This window comes from Phaenicophaeus curvirostris, chromosome 5 (assembly GCF_032191515.1).
Source record: "Phaenicophaeus curvirostris isolate KB17595 chromosome 5, BPBGC_Pcur_1.0, whole genome shotgun sequence".
Classification (NCBI taxonomy): domain Eukaryota; kingdom Metazoa; phylum Chordata; class Aves; order Cuculiformes; family Cuculidae; genus Phaenicophaeus; species Phaenicophaeus curvirostris.
The window spans coordinates 9,499,852-9,513,495 of NC_091396.1; the positions used below are offsets into that span (position 1 = coordinate 9,499,852).

Below are 13,644 nucleotides of genomic sequence, written 5' to 3' on the forward strand. Positions count from 1 at the left end.
AAGCTGTACTATTGCTGACTTGTACCTGCTAGTGGAAAAACTAAGCTGAGTCCACATTTCCCGTACTTTGCTACCTAACTCCCTAAGAGTCTTAAGCAGACTTAATATCAGAGTTTGGTCCTAAAACCCTTCCTTATGCTCACTCAGGATCTCATATAACCCTTAGAGTCTGTCCTAGCTCTGAGCTGTTTGGTTTTGTTTTTTTTATTTTTTTGTAAAAAATTAAAAAATGAAAACACCAGTCTGCTAAAAATATGATTTTCTTGAAAATAATGAAATTTTAAAATGCTTCTGTTACCTTTTATCCCATGACCACAAGAATTCAGAGTTTTCATGTAAAGATTGAAAGATGAAATACTAATACAGTCTGTTTTGCTTAAGGAATGTTTTTGTTTGTTTGGTCCCCCTCCCTCTCCATAAAAAAGCCCCTCAAATATTGTAAGACTCGAGGTAAAATCATGAAAACTGTCAGCTTTGGTATCACATTTTCCCAAGTGACCTTGAATTTGTTGCTACGTTGTTCATTAAAGCATTTATGCTGATTCTAGCAGTGCCTATATAAACTACTCTGAATAAACACAATTCCTCTACAAAAGCTTATATGAATGTATGTTTACAAATAAATAAATAGTGTGCTAATGCAGGCTGTCAGGCTTACAAAAGCATCGATCCTAAAAGTCTTGCTGACTATTCAATAAACATTAATTAAAAATTAAATACATGTGTAATTCATTCATTTAAATTATGCAAATAAATCTGATAAACTCGAGCAGAAGTGGTAACAGGTCCATTCAGTAGGAGCAAGGACAAGAGCCCCCATAGCACATTCAGGTTTCTATATGATTCTGTGCAATTATCCTGCAGTGTTGCACAGAGATGAAATCCTCCTCTGCCACACTTTCCTGCATTTCCTAATGGTCTGGCTGAACATCTGCTCTGTGAATACAACGTGCAGCTGGAATTGTTGGTGGTAGAATTGTTTCCTTGACAAGTAGTGTGTGTTATTTTACCCTGGCTAGTCTATTGTCTCTTATATGGCTCTTCCCCTCCATCCCTGCTTGCTGGATGCAATTAAAGCATCCGGGCAGAGCTGTCTTTGCAGGGAAGGAGACACATTTCACCCCCAGGCAAGGCTGGCACTTGGTGCAAGTCACACCAGTCTGTCAATTCCTGAAGCAATATTGATGACAACCATGAAGAATTTGCAGGGTCTGCTCTGCTGTCCTGAATCTCAGTCAGTTTGCATCTGGGCTTGGTAAAAAATGAAGACAGGACATGCTGAAAGGAGGAGAGAAGCATGTTTTCATTGCGGCCCTCTATTTTCATTTCATAGCTAAAAGATTGCCTTCAATGCAAAGCTTTGCTGCTGATGAATTTCCTTTGGTACCCAAAGGCAAATCTGTCTGTGAGAGAGGGAAAGGTCCACAAATGTTCCTAAAGATGATTTTGTTTTGTTTCAACAAATTTTGATAGTTAGGGGGCAAAATACTTTTCCAGGTAAAAAAAAAAAAAAAAAAAAAAGTTGTTTTATGAGATCATAAAGAAGAGGGTTTTTTTTTGAGGATGGGCAGTGTTTGTTTTTAGTGATTCCCTCTGATTACCTGACTGAGCCTGGTGATCCCTCTGGGAAGGTTCCTCTTGGGGTTAATCCAAACCACACTGATCACAGAACCAGGGTGTGTGAGCTGAGGTGCAGGACATGTATGAATAAGTAGGCTTATTGACACGGCTGGAAATCACTTACAGGTTATGTTATGCAAAAGTGTCTTTGTAGAATGGTGCCAAAGGTGAGAGGTATAGGATTTATAGGTTGTGATGTAATAATTTCATCAATCTGAGGCTGGAATAACAGATATTACAAAGGCATAATTAAGTTCTAACATTCTGCACAGTAAGTAGCAGTAAAATTTGATATGCTACTATAGCAATTCTTATAAATGCTTTATTGAGTATTTGTGTCTTATTTGCAGCCTATTTCATTTCATTTGACCCATGAAATCTCCATTCCTTGTGCTGTTTTTCCAATTGTAAACTCTTGAGGAATAAAAAAAACCCACCCAAACATTTTAGGAAACTCTGAAGTGGCTGAGATAACATGCACGTTGAAACTAATATCGTACTGTGTATGCTTAATAGTCTTCAGCAGCAGAAATAAATTGTATGACCCTTTGGGTAGGGTGGTGTCTTTTTCCACTGGTGCAGCAGAGTATTCTTCTATGTATTTCCCTGTTATTTCCCATAACAGTCACATCCTCACCTTTTGATCACACAGCTTTTCATGGTAAAACAATAATAAGCAGGAAACTTTATACTTGTGAGAAGGGAGAACAAAAAAGCATTTTTTGATGTAATAGTAGCACTGTTTTGAAGAGATGATGCAGCCCTAGGATAGTGCTATCCATTTACTGGTGTAAAAGTAGCAAATGGTTTTTCTCACAGTACTTGTCTTGTAAGCAGACTGGTATTTTTATCAATGTTTGCAAGTAATTGTGTTTCTCACAATTTTTATTTGTTTGGATGGGTAGCTGTGGGTGAGGAAGGTCTTGGCTTTTTTTTTTGTAAGCTATCTTTAGAATTGGTTTACCTTAGGGCTAACTTATTTCAGGCTGGTATAAAATGCAGATTGCTTATATAATTTAATGTTTGGATTTCTGCTGTGCTTTGGATAGTTATAGTTATTCTTATGTAGGTATTATACAGACTTCATCCTTTACAATACTTAATAGGAATTGTGAATAATTTTTAATAATTTTTTTGTCTCAGAAATTAATAATTAAAGCAAATTAATTTGAAAATCGGAATCCTGCCTTCAATATGCTGAAGGTTATGGAAAAGATATATACCTGATACATGATGGGAAGGTGTCTTGGTCAGTCATACGATAAAGTTCTCAACTGTGCTCCCCCCTGCTATCCCTTTTCCTTTAGTAAAGGAGAGGTAGAGGGAGATGCTGGTCTTCCTCTTTGTCCCCTCTGCTCTTGTTTGGTCCCTGTTACTCTTTAGGTGTGCACAGAAGGGCTTGGAAATGATAAACCTGTGACTTTCTCTAAACTCATTCAGTTTTTAACTTCCAGCTGTGGCATATTGGAGATGTTTCTCATTACTGCAAATCAATGATGGTTGTTGTGATGAGTTTACTGATAAATGGCTTTTAGGCTTGTTGGAGGTGATGGTTAGTCAATAACATGAAGTATTAAAGAATGGCAGGTAATCCTAAAATATGAGAAACAGCTACTGGTACGTATGAGCAGTTGCTTGGTGCACAGTGCACGTGGGATATAGTTCTCATTGTGACTTTCATATTGGTTTGAATTGTTTGTCTTCTCCTTTCATCAAGTCTTTTCAAGTGTTGATATAGAAATATTTTCCCATGATACAGTCGGAGTTTGTACACTACTGTACAAAAAGGATTTGTAGTTGTTGATATTATCCTACTAGTTATCAAGAAGAGTATGTACTTCAGTTCAAGCTTGATATATTGAGAAGATAATTTTGCTTTTTGCTTGCTGCGTCCAGTCACTACCAGGATGCTGAAGTTTTGGCAGAAGTTTGAAATTGATACTGATAGTCAGTATCTTTCCATAAAGTCAGAATTAAATAAAATTTGTAGCAGTAGAATGCCAGCATTTTATTTGCAAAATATTAAATGTTTTTTATACTTCAGTTACTCAAGAGTTTTACTTCATTAATGGAAATAAACAAGAAAAGGTGCCAGTGGGTATGGAATGGAAGGAACAAGAACTGAAGGACTAGAATCAAGCTGCGGTTAGAGGACAATTTTTATTCAGTCTTTTATCTTCTTTGCATTATTTGAACTTTCCTTTACTTGCAGTCAAAATGTGGTAACATCAACATTTTTTTTCAGGTTTTTATTGTCTCCCTGCTAGTAATCATTCTCATTAAACCAAAGTGTGAAGAAATATATGAAGATTGGTGCAGCCTGTGTGTGAATTGATGTTGGCACATTTTGCTATTTTAGAAAGCAAGAAAACATTGATTTCCTAAGTTAGCCTTTAGGACTTGTTTGCTGGGTGCTAGATGAAATCCCACGTGCAGGCTTTGTATTCGCTTTTCATTATGACCTGTCAATTCAGAGGTAACAAGATAGTTTGAGATGTAACTGCTCAGGTAACGATGACTTCATCAGCTGAGCTGACCTCACAAAAGTTTAAGCTGCTGGTTGCCTAAGGCCTTTTTTTTGGCAAAGTGCATCATCTAGGTCTTAATTTCAAGCGTATGTTTGAATCCATTCTAGCTGAGCAAAATACATGTTGCCTTCTTTCCTACCTTCTGTTAAAAAGCTGCCTGACTGTACCAAGGAAGCAAAAGCCACCAAAACACAGTCTAAATCATGTTGTGCCTCCCAACACACGGTAGATTATGTAGAATACTAGAAATAAGGCCAAACCAGGCATTTATATCTCAGGTACTCCAATGACACATCAGCAACCATGGTGCAAATACAAAAGCATAATTTTTGTGCTGCAAACTTCTCCTTGTGGGTCAGGTTCCTGTCCAGCCTGCTGATCCTCTAATGCAGTTTCATAAAGGCTGATTGAGTTTCCCTTCAGCCTGCTTATCTCTTCTTGCTGTAGGTAGCCCTGTACCTGCCTACCTTTGCATTTCTCAAAAATGCTGGTGCTAGCGCATGTTAAATGAAAGGTCTAGGGACTTTTTTAGTTGCTAGAAGGGCAGAGCTCTGTTCTGTTACTCATCTTAGAACTAGTCCCCTCAAGCACCTTGTTTCTGGGTTTTGTATTCATTCTTGCATTTCACTGGAGGAAAGCTAATAATGGCCATTATTCACCACGGCTTAATAAAACTGTTAAATAAAAAGATAAAATGGAAGCACTGCAATTTGTTTGGGGTATTTTTGCATGTTGTTTTTGTTTATACAGTTGAAACACCGTGCTGAACGTAATTCCAGCATGTTCCTGTTGAATGCAAACAGGAGCTATTCCATCTACTTTGGCCTGCACATATGGGTGATGGGTGGTATAGCACAAAGACACCACAAGAAAGAAACTCTGCTTTAAATCGGTGCAGCGTGACCCATTTTCCTCTCTTGCGCTGCATGGTGTTCCACTGCTGGCTCCTGTTTGTTCTTGCTGGTCCCCTTTGATGCTATTGGCTGTGTTGACACTAAGGTTTGTTAGTGGCTGGAATTAATGTCCAGCCTGGTTTACAACAGAGTATCCCATGATCTGGCACAGCACGCTCTTCCATGCCATCCTGAGTGTGGAGGAGATTCCATCTTATGTGTCTGATCCAGATGTGCTGGAGTTGGAGGGCAGGGAGTGGCTCTGTGTTGTGCCTCTGTTTATTTAGCTTTGCTAGGGGCAGGGCTTGATGTGGTAGCAAGTGCCAGTACTGAGTTTTGATCAATTATTTTGGCAGGATGTGAACCCCTTAAATTTTACTCTTGAGTGAATCTTAATGTTTAAATTGGGAACAATGTGAGATTTCCCATGCTGCAATTTTAGAATGACTGTAATCATTTTAAGAAAACAAAGCCTAGGAACATTATGGTGTTGAAAGTAGAGTAAGCTGGTGTTTTTAATGATGCATTGTACATTTGCACATGTCAAAAAAGGAGTTTAATTTCCTAATTCATTTTGCATCTTACCCCCCTTTTCTTATGTTCGTCCCTGTTTTATTTTCTTCCTTTTGTGTCTATAATTGCATGTATTATTAGAACTGGCAAGATGAGCACCTCCAGATGCATCCTGCAGGAACCCAGCCAATACTGACTCTATTCCCATGTCAGACTGCATGCCAAGTCAGTGAAGCTTGGTTGTCAAAATCCATTTCCTTTCTACACTGCTTCAAAACACATCTTCTAAAATAATGTTTTGACACAGGGTGACTGATAATAACCTCAAGAATTGTCCCAAGCTTTAAGTGTCTTTAATATGTTAAACCATCCTAGTTAAAAGTAGTATTTTGAAATAATGTGGTCTAGGAAGCTTTCCTTATTCCTCTGTCAGATGAAATTACTTGAGAGCTTTATAATCTATCACATTGTGCCTTTCGCTGTTTTTGTGTGAGTGTGTGTGAAGTGACAGAGCCTGATCAACAGGCCTAAAACAAAATAGGTTACCCATGGATGGTTTGTATTGCGTTGCTATGTGTACTGTTTAATTGTAAATTCTTGCATTGTTGTAATCAGTAAAATTGTGCTGTACTATTTTTGTAATGCATAGCATGTCAGAAAATGCATCGTAGCCTCATTATCAGTAGAATTGGGCTGTGCCACCTTAGTTGCGTTTTCTTTAGTGTGCACTGTAAGGGAACGAGAATGTTGTGGAGATGGGTGGCAGTCCTTGTGCTTATGGATGGTGTGTCATCACCATTCTGATTGGCCACCAACACCTTGGCTTGTCCAGTCAGTGTAAGCGGGTGTGTGAAAAGAGAATTATGGAGGAATGATGCATCTCAACAGTCCCCTTAGTTCAAAGATAAGAGATATCCGGCAGTTTCCTTTGATATCACTTCTTGGGCTATGGCCAGGCTCCAGGAGGGAGTGCAAATGGGGCAGCTGAGATCAGAGATTCTGCCTTTTTAGAATGATCTAAATTTTTCACTTAACAATATAAAAGCTGGACCCTCTTGCAGTGACTTTGGAGTCCTCACCTATGGATGGAGGCACCGTGTAGGACCTCCCAGTGGTCTGGGGAAGGCACTCAAAAATCCTTGCTGCAACTAAGGGCTCCCTAGCGACTGCGGATCTGATGATGATAACAAGGCAATTCATGATGTTTCTTTATTAATTACTTCATTTATTCTCTTGTAGTAATGATCAGATGCAGTGCCTTTAAAGCTGTTACTGTTAACTTGTTAATCACTACTGATCATTTGTTACCTTTCTTCTTTTAGTAAGATTTCACATAGTATTTGAGAGTTTGGGCTTTTTATGCTTATTGCATTCTCTGGTAAAACCGTGTGTGGGTATTATCTTTCTCTGAAATTTTATGCCCTTTGAATACAAAATGAAAGTTCGCTAATATTACTGAATTTAATGCATTTTGTGTTGTGATTTTTTTGCAACAAAGCAACAACTTCTCTTCCCTTTAGGGAAGAATATATTCATTTTTGGTCAGTACTGAGACCAGTGCTGTTTAATATTTTCATCAATGATATAGACAGCGAGGTCAAGTGCACCCTCTGCAAGTTTGCAGGTGATATCAAGCTGAATGGTGCAGTTGTCACACCAGGAGGATGGGATGTCATCCAGAGGATCCCGGACAAGCTGGAGAAGTGGGCCTGTGTGAACCTCATGAGGTTCAACAAGGCCAAGCACAAGGTCCTACACCTGGGTGGGGGGTATCTGCAGTTTCAATACAAGATAGGGGATGATGTGATTGAGAGCAGCCCTGCAGAGAAGGACTTGGTGGTACTGATTGATGAGAAGCTCAACATGAACGAGCCATGTGTTCTTGCGGCACAGAAGGCCAACTGTATCCTGGGCTGCATCAAAAGAAGTACGGCCAGCAGTTTGAGGGAGGTGATTCTCCCCCTCAGTACTTGTGAGACCTTACCTGGTGTATTGCATCCATTTCTGGAATCCCCAATGTAAAAAGGGTATGGGACTGTTGGAATGGGTCCGGAGGAGAGCTACAAAGATGATCAGAGGGCTGGAGAGCCCCTCTGCTACAAGGACAGACTGCGAGACAGTTGCGGTTGTTCAGCCAGGAGAAGTGAAGGCTCTGGGGACATCTCGAAGCAGTCTTCCAGTTCCTGAAGGGGGCTTACAGGAAAGCTGGAGAGGGGCTTTTTACAAGGGCATGTAGTGATAGAACGAAGGGGAATGGCTTTAAATTGGAAGGGGAAAGATTTAGATTAGACATGAGGAAGAAATTCTCCATGATGAGGGTGGTGAAACCCTGGTTCATGTTACCCAGGGAACTCCCTGGAATTGTTCAAGGCTAGGTTGGATGGGGCTTTGGGCAGCCTGGTCTGGTGGGAGGTGTCCCTGCCTATGGCAGGGGTTTGCAACTGGGTGATCTTTAATGTCCCTTCCAACCCAAACCATTCTATGATTTTACTTATTATTATACAGGTATTGGACAACAGCGTATCAATGTTGCTCCTTCCACAGGATCTTTTCCTAACTGGAGATCTATACTATCACCAACACGGCCTTCCACAGAAGCTAAGACTTCCTCAATAGCTGATATTTCTATGGGACAGACTTTGGAGAATGCAAACTTGCTTCAGATGATAAAAACAACATTGACTGGCACGCGTACCAGGACTTTGGATCAAACACATCTGTTGCCCAGCCTTTATCAAGGTAGTGGAAATAGCGCATCCCAGGAACCTGCTGAAGTTTCTGCTGAGTCTCCTCTGAGATCATCATCTCAAGATGCAGATGAAACAGCTGCTGTATCAGGTTTGCCTCAACTTGATATGTTTGCCACATTGTCCACTAGACCGTCAGTGACACATTTGAGTACAGTTGTGCCATTTCAGCTAATGCCATTAGAAACACCCTCCATTTCAAAAGAAAGCACATCAGGATCAGACATGCTTGCTGCTCTTCCATCATCATCATCATCATTCTCCTCACTGGTAATTCAGTCACCTCATACCATTAACTTTTCTAAACCAGCTGTACTGCCCATCAAAGTGCCTTTGTCTGCAGATCCTGAAGGTTTCTTCAACACAGATTCAGCCAGCTCGCAGGTTAGTGAAAGCAGAAATAGTCCTCTAAGCACTGTCACTATAATACCTACCAGTACAGTGAATGACAGAAATGATCCCAGTTTGTTTACAGGTACCTTGCCTTTCAAACTCTTTGGATCAGTAACAAGGTATTTCACAGAAACAGCAGGAAAAGGGGTTCCTTCAGAAAGGACCTCTTTTTTGTCTGCATACTCTGATATTCCTGTGTCAAAAACATATCAGTCTTCCCTGCCAGTAACTTCTAGAAGCCTGTCATGGTTTCCTAATGAGAGTATATATAACATATCTTCTACTGAAATAAAACCAAACACTCAGCCATTTAAGGCAGCATTTACTAACAAAAATAATTATATTGCTCCTCTGTCATCACCCTTTTCTCAGGATAATGCAGAGGTTCCTACATCAGTTTTTTATCCTGTGGGTACTCCACATCTAATACCCCAAATGAGTCATCCTCATCCTTCCACAGCACTAAATCCTAAATCTTTGACTAATCGCACTATGGGCTCTACCAGCACCCCTTTCATGTCATCCGTTTCCGAGAGCTGGACTGAAGTCTCCCACTCAACAGAGAGCAAGTCTTTGCTTTCATTGCCAAAATCATTTATCCCAGATGCAAAGCGTGCTCTCACGCCAGGGCAAGTATTTAGAAGTGAAACAGATTTTCTCTTTAGAAATGCAACACACTCCTCTTCAGTAAACACAAGGTCTCCCTTGCTAACTGAGACAAATGATACTTTTACTGGGATAGCACTCAGAAACAGTCCGGGTGCAGCAGCAGTTGATGAGAATACTTTGCAAATCCCTTTTACTGTTTCCTCTCAGCACTTGATGATGGCTCCAAATCAGACTTTTGCAGGAGACCTGAATGATGGAGTTTATCAGGCAAATAGCATGCGACTGCCAGCTGCTTCTGCGCATATTCTCCCTATGCCTGATGGCTTTCCCATGGCAAGAACAACTCAACAGCCTTTCAAAAGAGCAGTGACAGCGAAGATGCCCATGAACTTTAGTGTTAATAGTGTTCTGCCTTATGGATCTCAGCTTTCCAAAGTTTCTCCAGATACCCAAACCAGTAAACTCCCTAAAGGATCCAAGATACCAGGTACTGTTTTGGAAACAGCCATGACTAGTCCTGATCTAGCTACTGTACTGTTAATTACTTCCACTACAGACCTTTCAAAATCTGAACCTGCTATCAAAAACACATCTGTTACCGATATCTTTGAGGCTGCGTATCTTCTGCCTGGTGCTGGAGAAAGTCCAGATGTAACTGCGAATGAAGACAGAAATATGAGAGTACCCACTGTTGTGACTCCACATGCAGAATATTCACCTTCAAGGGCTTTAAATCAGCTTACTTCTGATCAGACTTCTCATTCAGCTGATAGGAAGCCACTTGCCTTTGTTGTGCCTCCAGTATGGGGTACACTGTCATCGCTTGTTTCTATGACAACATTGATGGACAGCCACAGCTCTGGCTCTTCCAGGATTTTGAATGCAGACTCTGAAAGCAATTTAGATCCTGTCAGCTCTCCTGAAATCACAACTTCTGCTTCTACATGGGCCAGTACAGCATTGCTGTCTTCAACTGGCATTAGTATTCCTTTGGTAAAACCTTCAGTCAAAATGGCAATAAGAGATGTTCCTCCAAGTACTTCTGTGTTGGAAACTGAATATGAAGCACCATACTCAGTGTTTTCCAATCTACAAAAGAAAATTAATACAAATAAGCAGTCAGTCACCTCCACCCTTTCAGTAAACTTTATATATGGAAACTCTAGCCAAAATGTTTCAAATTCACCCTTTGCTGGAAAGACTTTGAGTAGTTTTCCAGAATACGATGGAGATGCATTTGCACTGAAAACATCTCCTTTTCAATATTCATCCCTTACTACTACTTTGACAGTCCCTGAACCCCTACAAGAAAAGCATGGAAGCACGGCTGAAAATGTTGCTGATTTCTTTACTGTTGGAGACAGTATACGCTATGAAGCACCTCTCCATTTACATGTGCCTCCTCTTAACACTACAGTTGCTTTCCCTAACTCTCCAGAATCTCTGAGAACGGATACTGGGAAGATTACTTTCCTGACAAAAAACTTAGGTGCAACACCAATATTGACTTTTCAGCTCACTGACAACTTGAGACTTTCTGACAGCTATGAAAATAGTGTAAACCACAGCATATTGCCAGCTGAGTACCTCTCTCCTGTAACCAAGCCTTCTAGATCAACATTCTTGCATAGTGTTATTACAGAAGAAAACATCAGTTCTGGAAACTTACCAGAATTTGCAGATGACCAATTAGAGTCCTCTGGTTATTTGGTTATGTCTGATAGAAATCCATCTACATTTAGTGTGGAGGAGTGGGACACAAGTGCTACAAGACATAGTTTAGTTCCCAGTAATATGTCTAAAAAAGCTACCAAAGGCATCCCATTGCAAACCCCTACCACTAGTCCTCTGCAGTCAGTCATCATAACTTCTCTCCATGCATCACCAACTCCACTAACTTCTCCTTTGTTGTCAACAACCAACTTTACCCATTCTGTCATTACAGTGTTATCTGGAGTATCTTCTGGTGCAATACCTACACTAGGAACTTCAGAAGCAAAACCACTAACAAGAAAATCATCTCCAGCTTCACCAGTGCCAGCTTCTTCCTTCTTTTCTCTAGGCACTGAAAACACACCTTTGCCATCTGTGATGGCTTTAAGCACGCCACTACTAACAAAAAATCACACTGCCACCAAATCAGCATTGGATCTGAACTCAGTAGAAATACATACAGATTTTCCTTTTGCAACAAGAAGCACAACTGTGGACATGACAGCTATGGTCATAACCCCTAAAAGCAGCACAGTCACAGCTTTTACACTTGCACCCACAGCACATGTACCAAGGCAGATAGAAACAACAGTAACTGACACCCCGAAATTCCCAAGCTCAGAAATCACCAAAACATCAACCCTGTATCCACTGACAATTACAGCAGCTTTGACGTCTATTACAGCATCAGCGAAAACAACTAGGCTTCCCCCTACTCCAGTGGAAAACACCTCTGCTCCTCCTGAAACCACAGCAGCAGCCGCTTTCGCTAACATGACAGCTGCTCCTCCCTTGGATTGCCGGCTCTCCAGGAACCTTATGGTTAAAACGGGTATGTGGGGCTGCTGTATTTACTGATGGGACCTCACTTGTCTGTGTGGGGCAGCTAGTGACGAGTGGGAAATACACGTATGTCAAAGAATGGGGGGGCATTAGTGATTAATCTGGGGACAAGGCTGCTGCACTGACAAACCAGACAGATAAAAACAGGATTGCTAGATAAGAGATAGAATTGGCTTTATTTGTAGATTGGATTTTACAACAAATATGTCAAATGAAGTAGTGAGATCAGGTGCTCTGAAATTAAGTGAGTTGCTGCAGGAATCTAGCGGAATCACCTACGTGGAGGGACAAACCAGTATGACATGATGCTTAGGTCTTTGCTTTGCACCAAGGAGTCTGTGTCACTGAAGAAGACAGTGCAGTAACCTGCCTCAGTCTTTGGCCCTGTTTACATATGAATATCTAACTCTTTCATCAAAGAATCGTTCGAAAACAATGTTTAATATTTAGAGTTGTACATTTCAAAATGACACTTTCTATCTGGAATAGGGCTTTCTGTCTGAATAGTACCACTTCCAGCTCTCGCTGTTTTTTCAGACAGCTTTTCTTTAACTTAACTTCAAACTAGAGAGGTTGAGAGGTCACTTGGCCAGGCTTAATATGGACTCTTTATGGTAGCACAGCGCAACACCAAAAGGTGTGTGTGTCTTGAAGACGTCAGCAAAGAATAGCTACATAGAAGGATTTATCACCTTGGATAGACATGAATGATACTGGAGACAATGACATAAGAAGCTTTTGGACCTACAGTGTGTTTAATAGCTGCTAAATATCTACATCAGTAGTATGATGAGTACAAGAACCATTTCTAAAGATAGATGTGGCTTGTGTACAGTATATGATTGAAAGCTCTTAAGTGCAACAGTAAAATTATTTTGGGAAATTATAAGAGCAAAAGAAAAAAGCTAGTGATAATGTTAATGAAGAAAGCGAGCAGACACTTCCTAAATGGAAAATAATTGTAGCAGTGGAGTAACACCTTAACTGCTGCTGTGAAGATATGAAGCACACCTTTATATAGGCTGCCTGTGCAGCACCACCTCAGTCCCCTGGGAATGCTGCACATGTCTGTCTGCGGGCAGTTGAGTGGTGTCATACCTCACTCAGAAAAGCAGTATGGCAAAGTTTTGTTGTTGGTAAAGAAACTGCATTTGTTAGACCTCACTCTGGAAATAATGGGCTATTGCCATTGGGTGAATAGGGAACTCTGGGATGCTATTGAGCCACTGCAGTCCTTGCTCCCGCTGGGGCTGCTGCAAATCTTAGCTGCTTTCATGATGTCTGCCTAACAGAAAACAACTAAAAAAAAAGCTAATTGTAGCATGGCAATGTCTCAAAATGACATGTGGCTTTCGTTGTTCCACAGTTCTGTTTCTGAACACAAGGAGGATGATGATCAGCAATTCTTTCAAGGAGAGCGTGAAAAGAGGACTCAACCAAGTGCTGAGACAAGCTTTCAACCAAAACGTCAGTGCTCAGGTAAGCATGCCTGGCTTGCCTGCATTTCTCACTGAAACAGCCCTCCCACCAAGAGAATCCTGTCTGACTGCAGCTCCAGTGGGGTCTCTGGATGCAGGAAGCCTCTTGGAGGGGAGCACTGAGCTTTCCTATACAAAACAGGCACAGGTGACACCCACTCTGAGCTCTAAAAATAGGAGGACTGCTCCAAAGGTTTTGCCTTTTATTTGATGAAGTAGAAGTGAGAAATGCAACTTTGTTTTTGGTATGTTCTGGGAAACAGCTACTGGCAGCAGTTTTCTCCTCTCCCTGCAGTTCAGAAATGAC

General features: G+C 40.8%; 1 protein-coding gene across 4 annotated transcripts in view; it reads left to right on the top strand.

Annotated features, from left to right (window-relative positions):
- Positions 1-13,644, top strand: part of KIAA1549L (KIAA1549 like) — a 136,270-nt gene that overhangs the window by 56,280 nt on the left and 66,346 nt on the right. For 2 of the 4 annotated variants that reach the window (XM_069857500.1, XM_069857501.1), the window contains exons 2-4: positions 8,060-8,392; positions 11,249-11,848; positions 13,226-13,338. In XM_069857500.1, the coding sequence (XP_069713601.1) occupies positions 8,060-8,392; positions 11,249-11,848; positions 13,226-13,338 (1,046 nt within the window). Of the gene's footprint in view, positions 1-8,059; positions 8,407-11,248; positions 11,849-13,225; positions 13,339-13,644 lie in introns of all 4 variants that reach the window. The other 2 variants (XM_069857502.1, XM_069857504.1) reach the window with 2 other exon arrangements.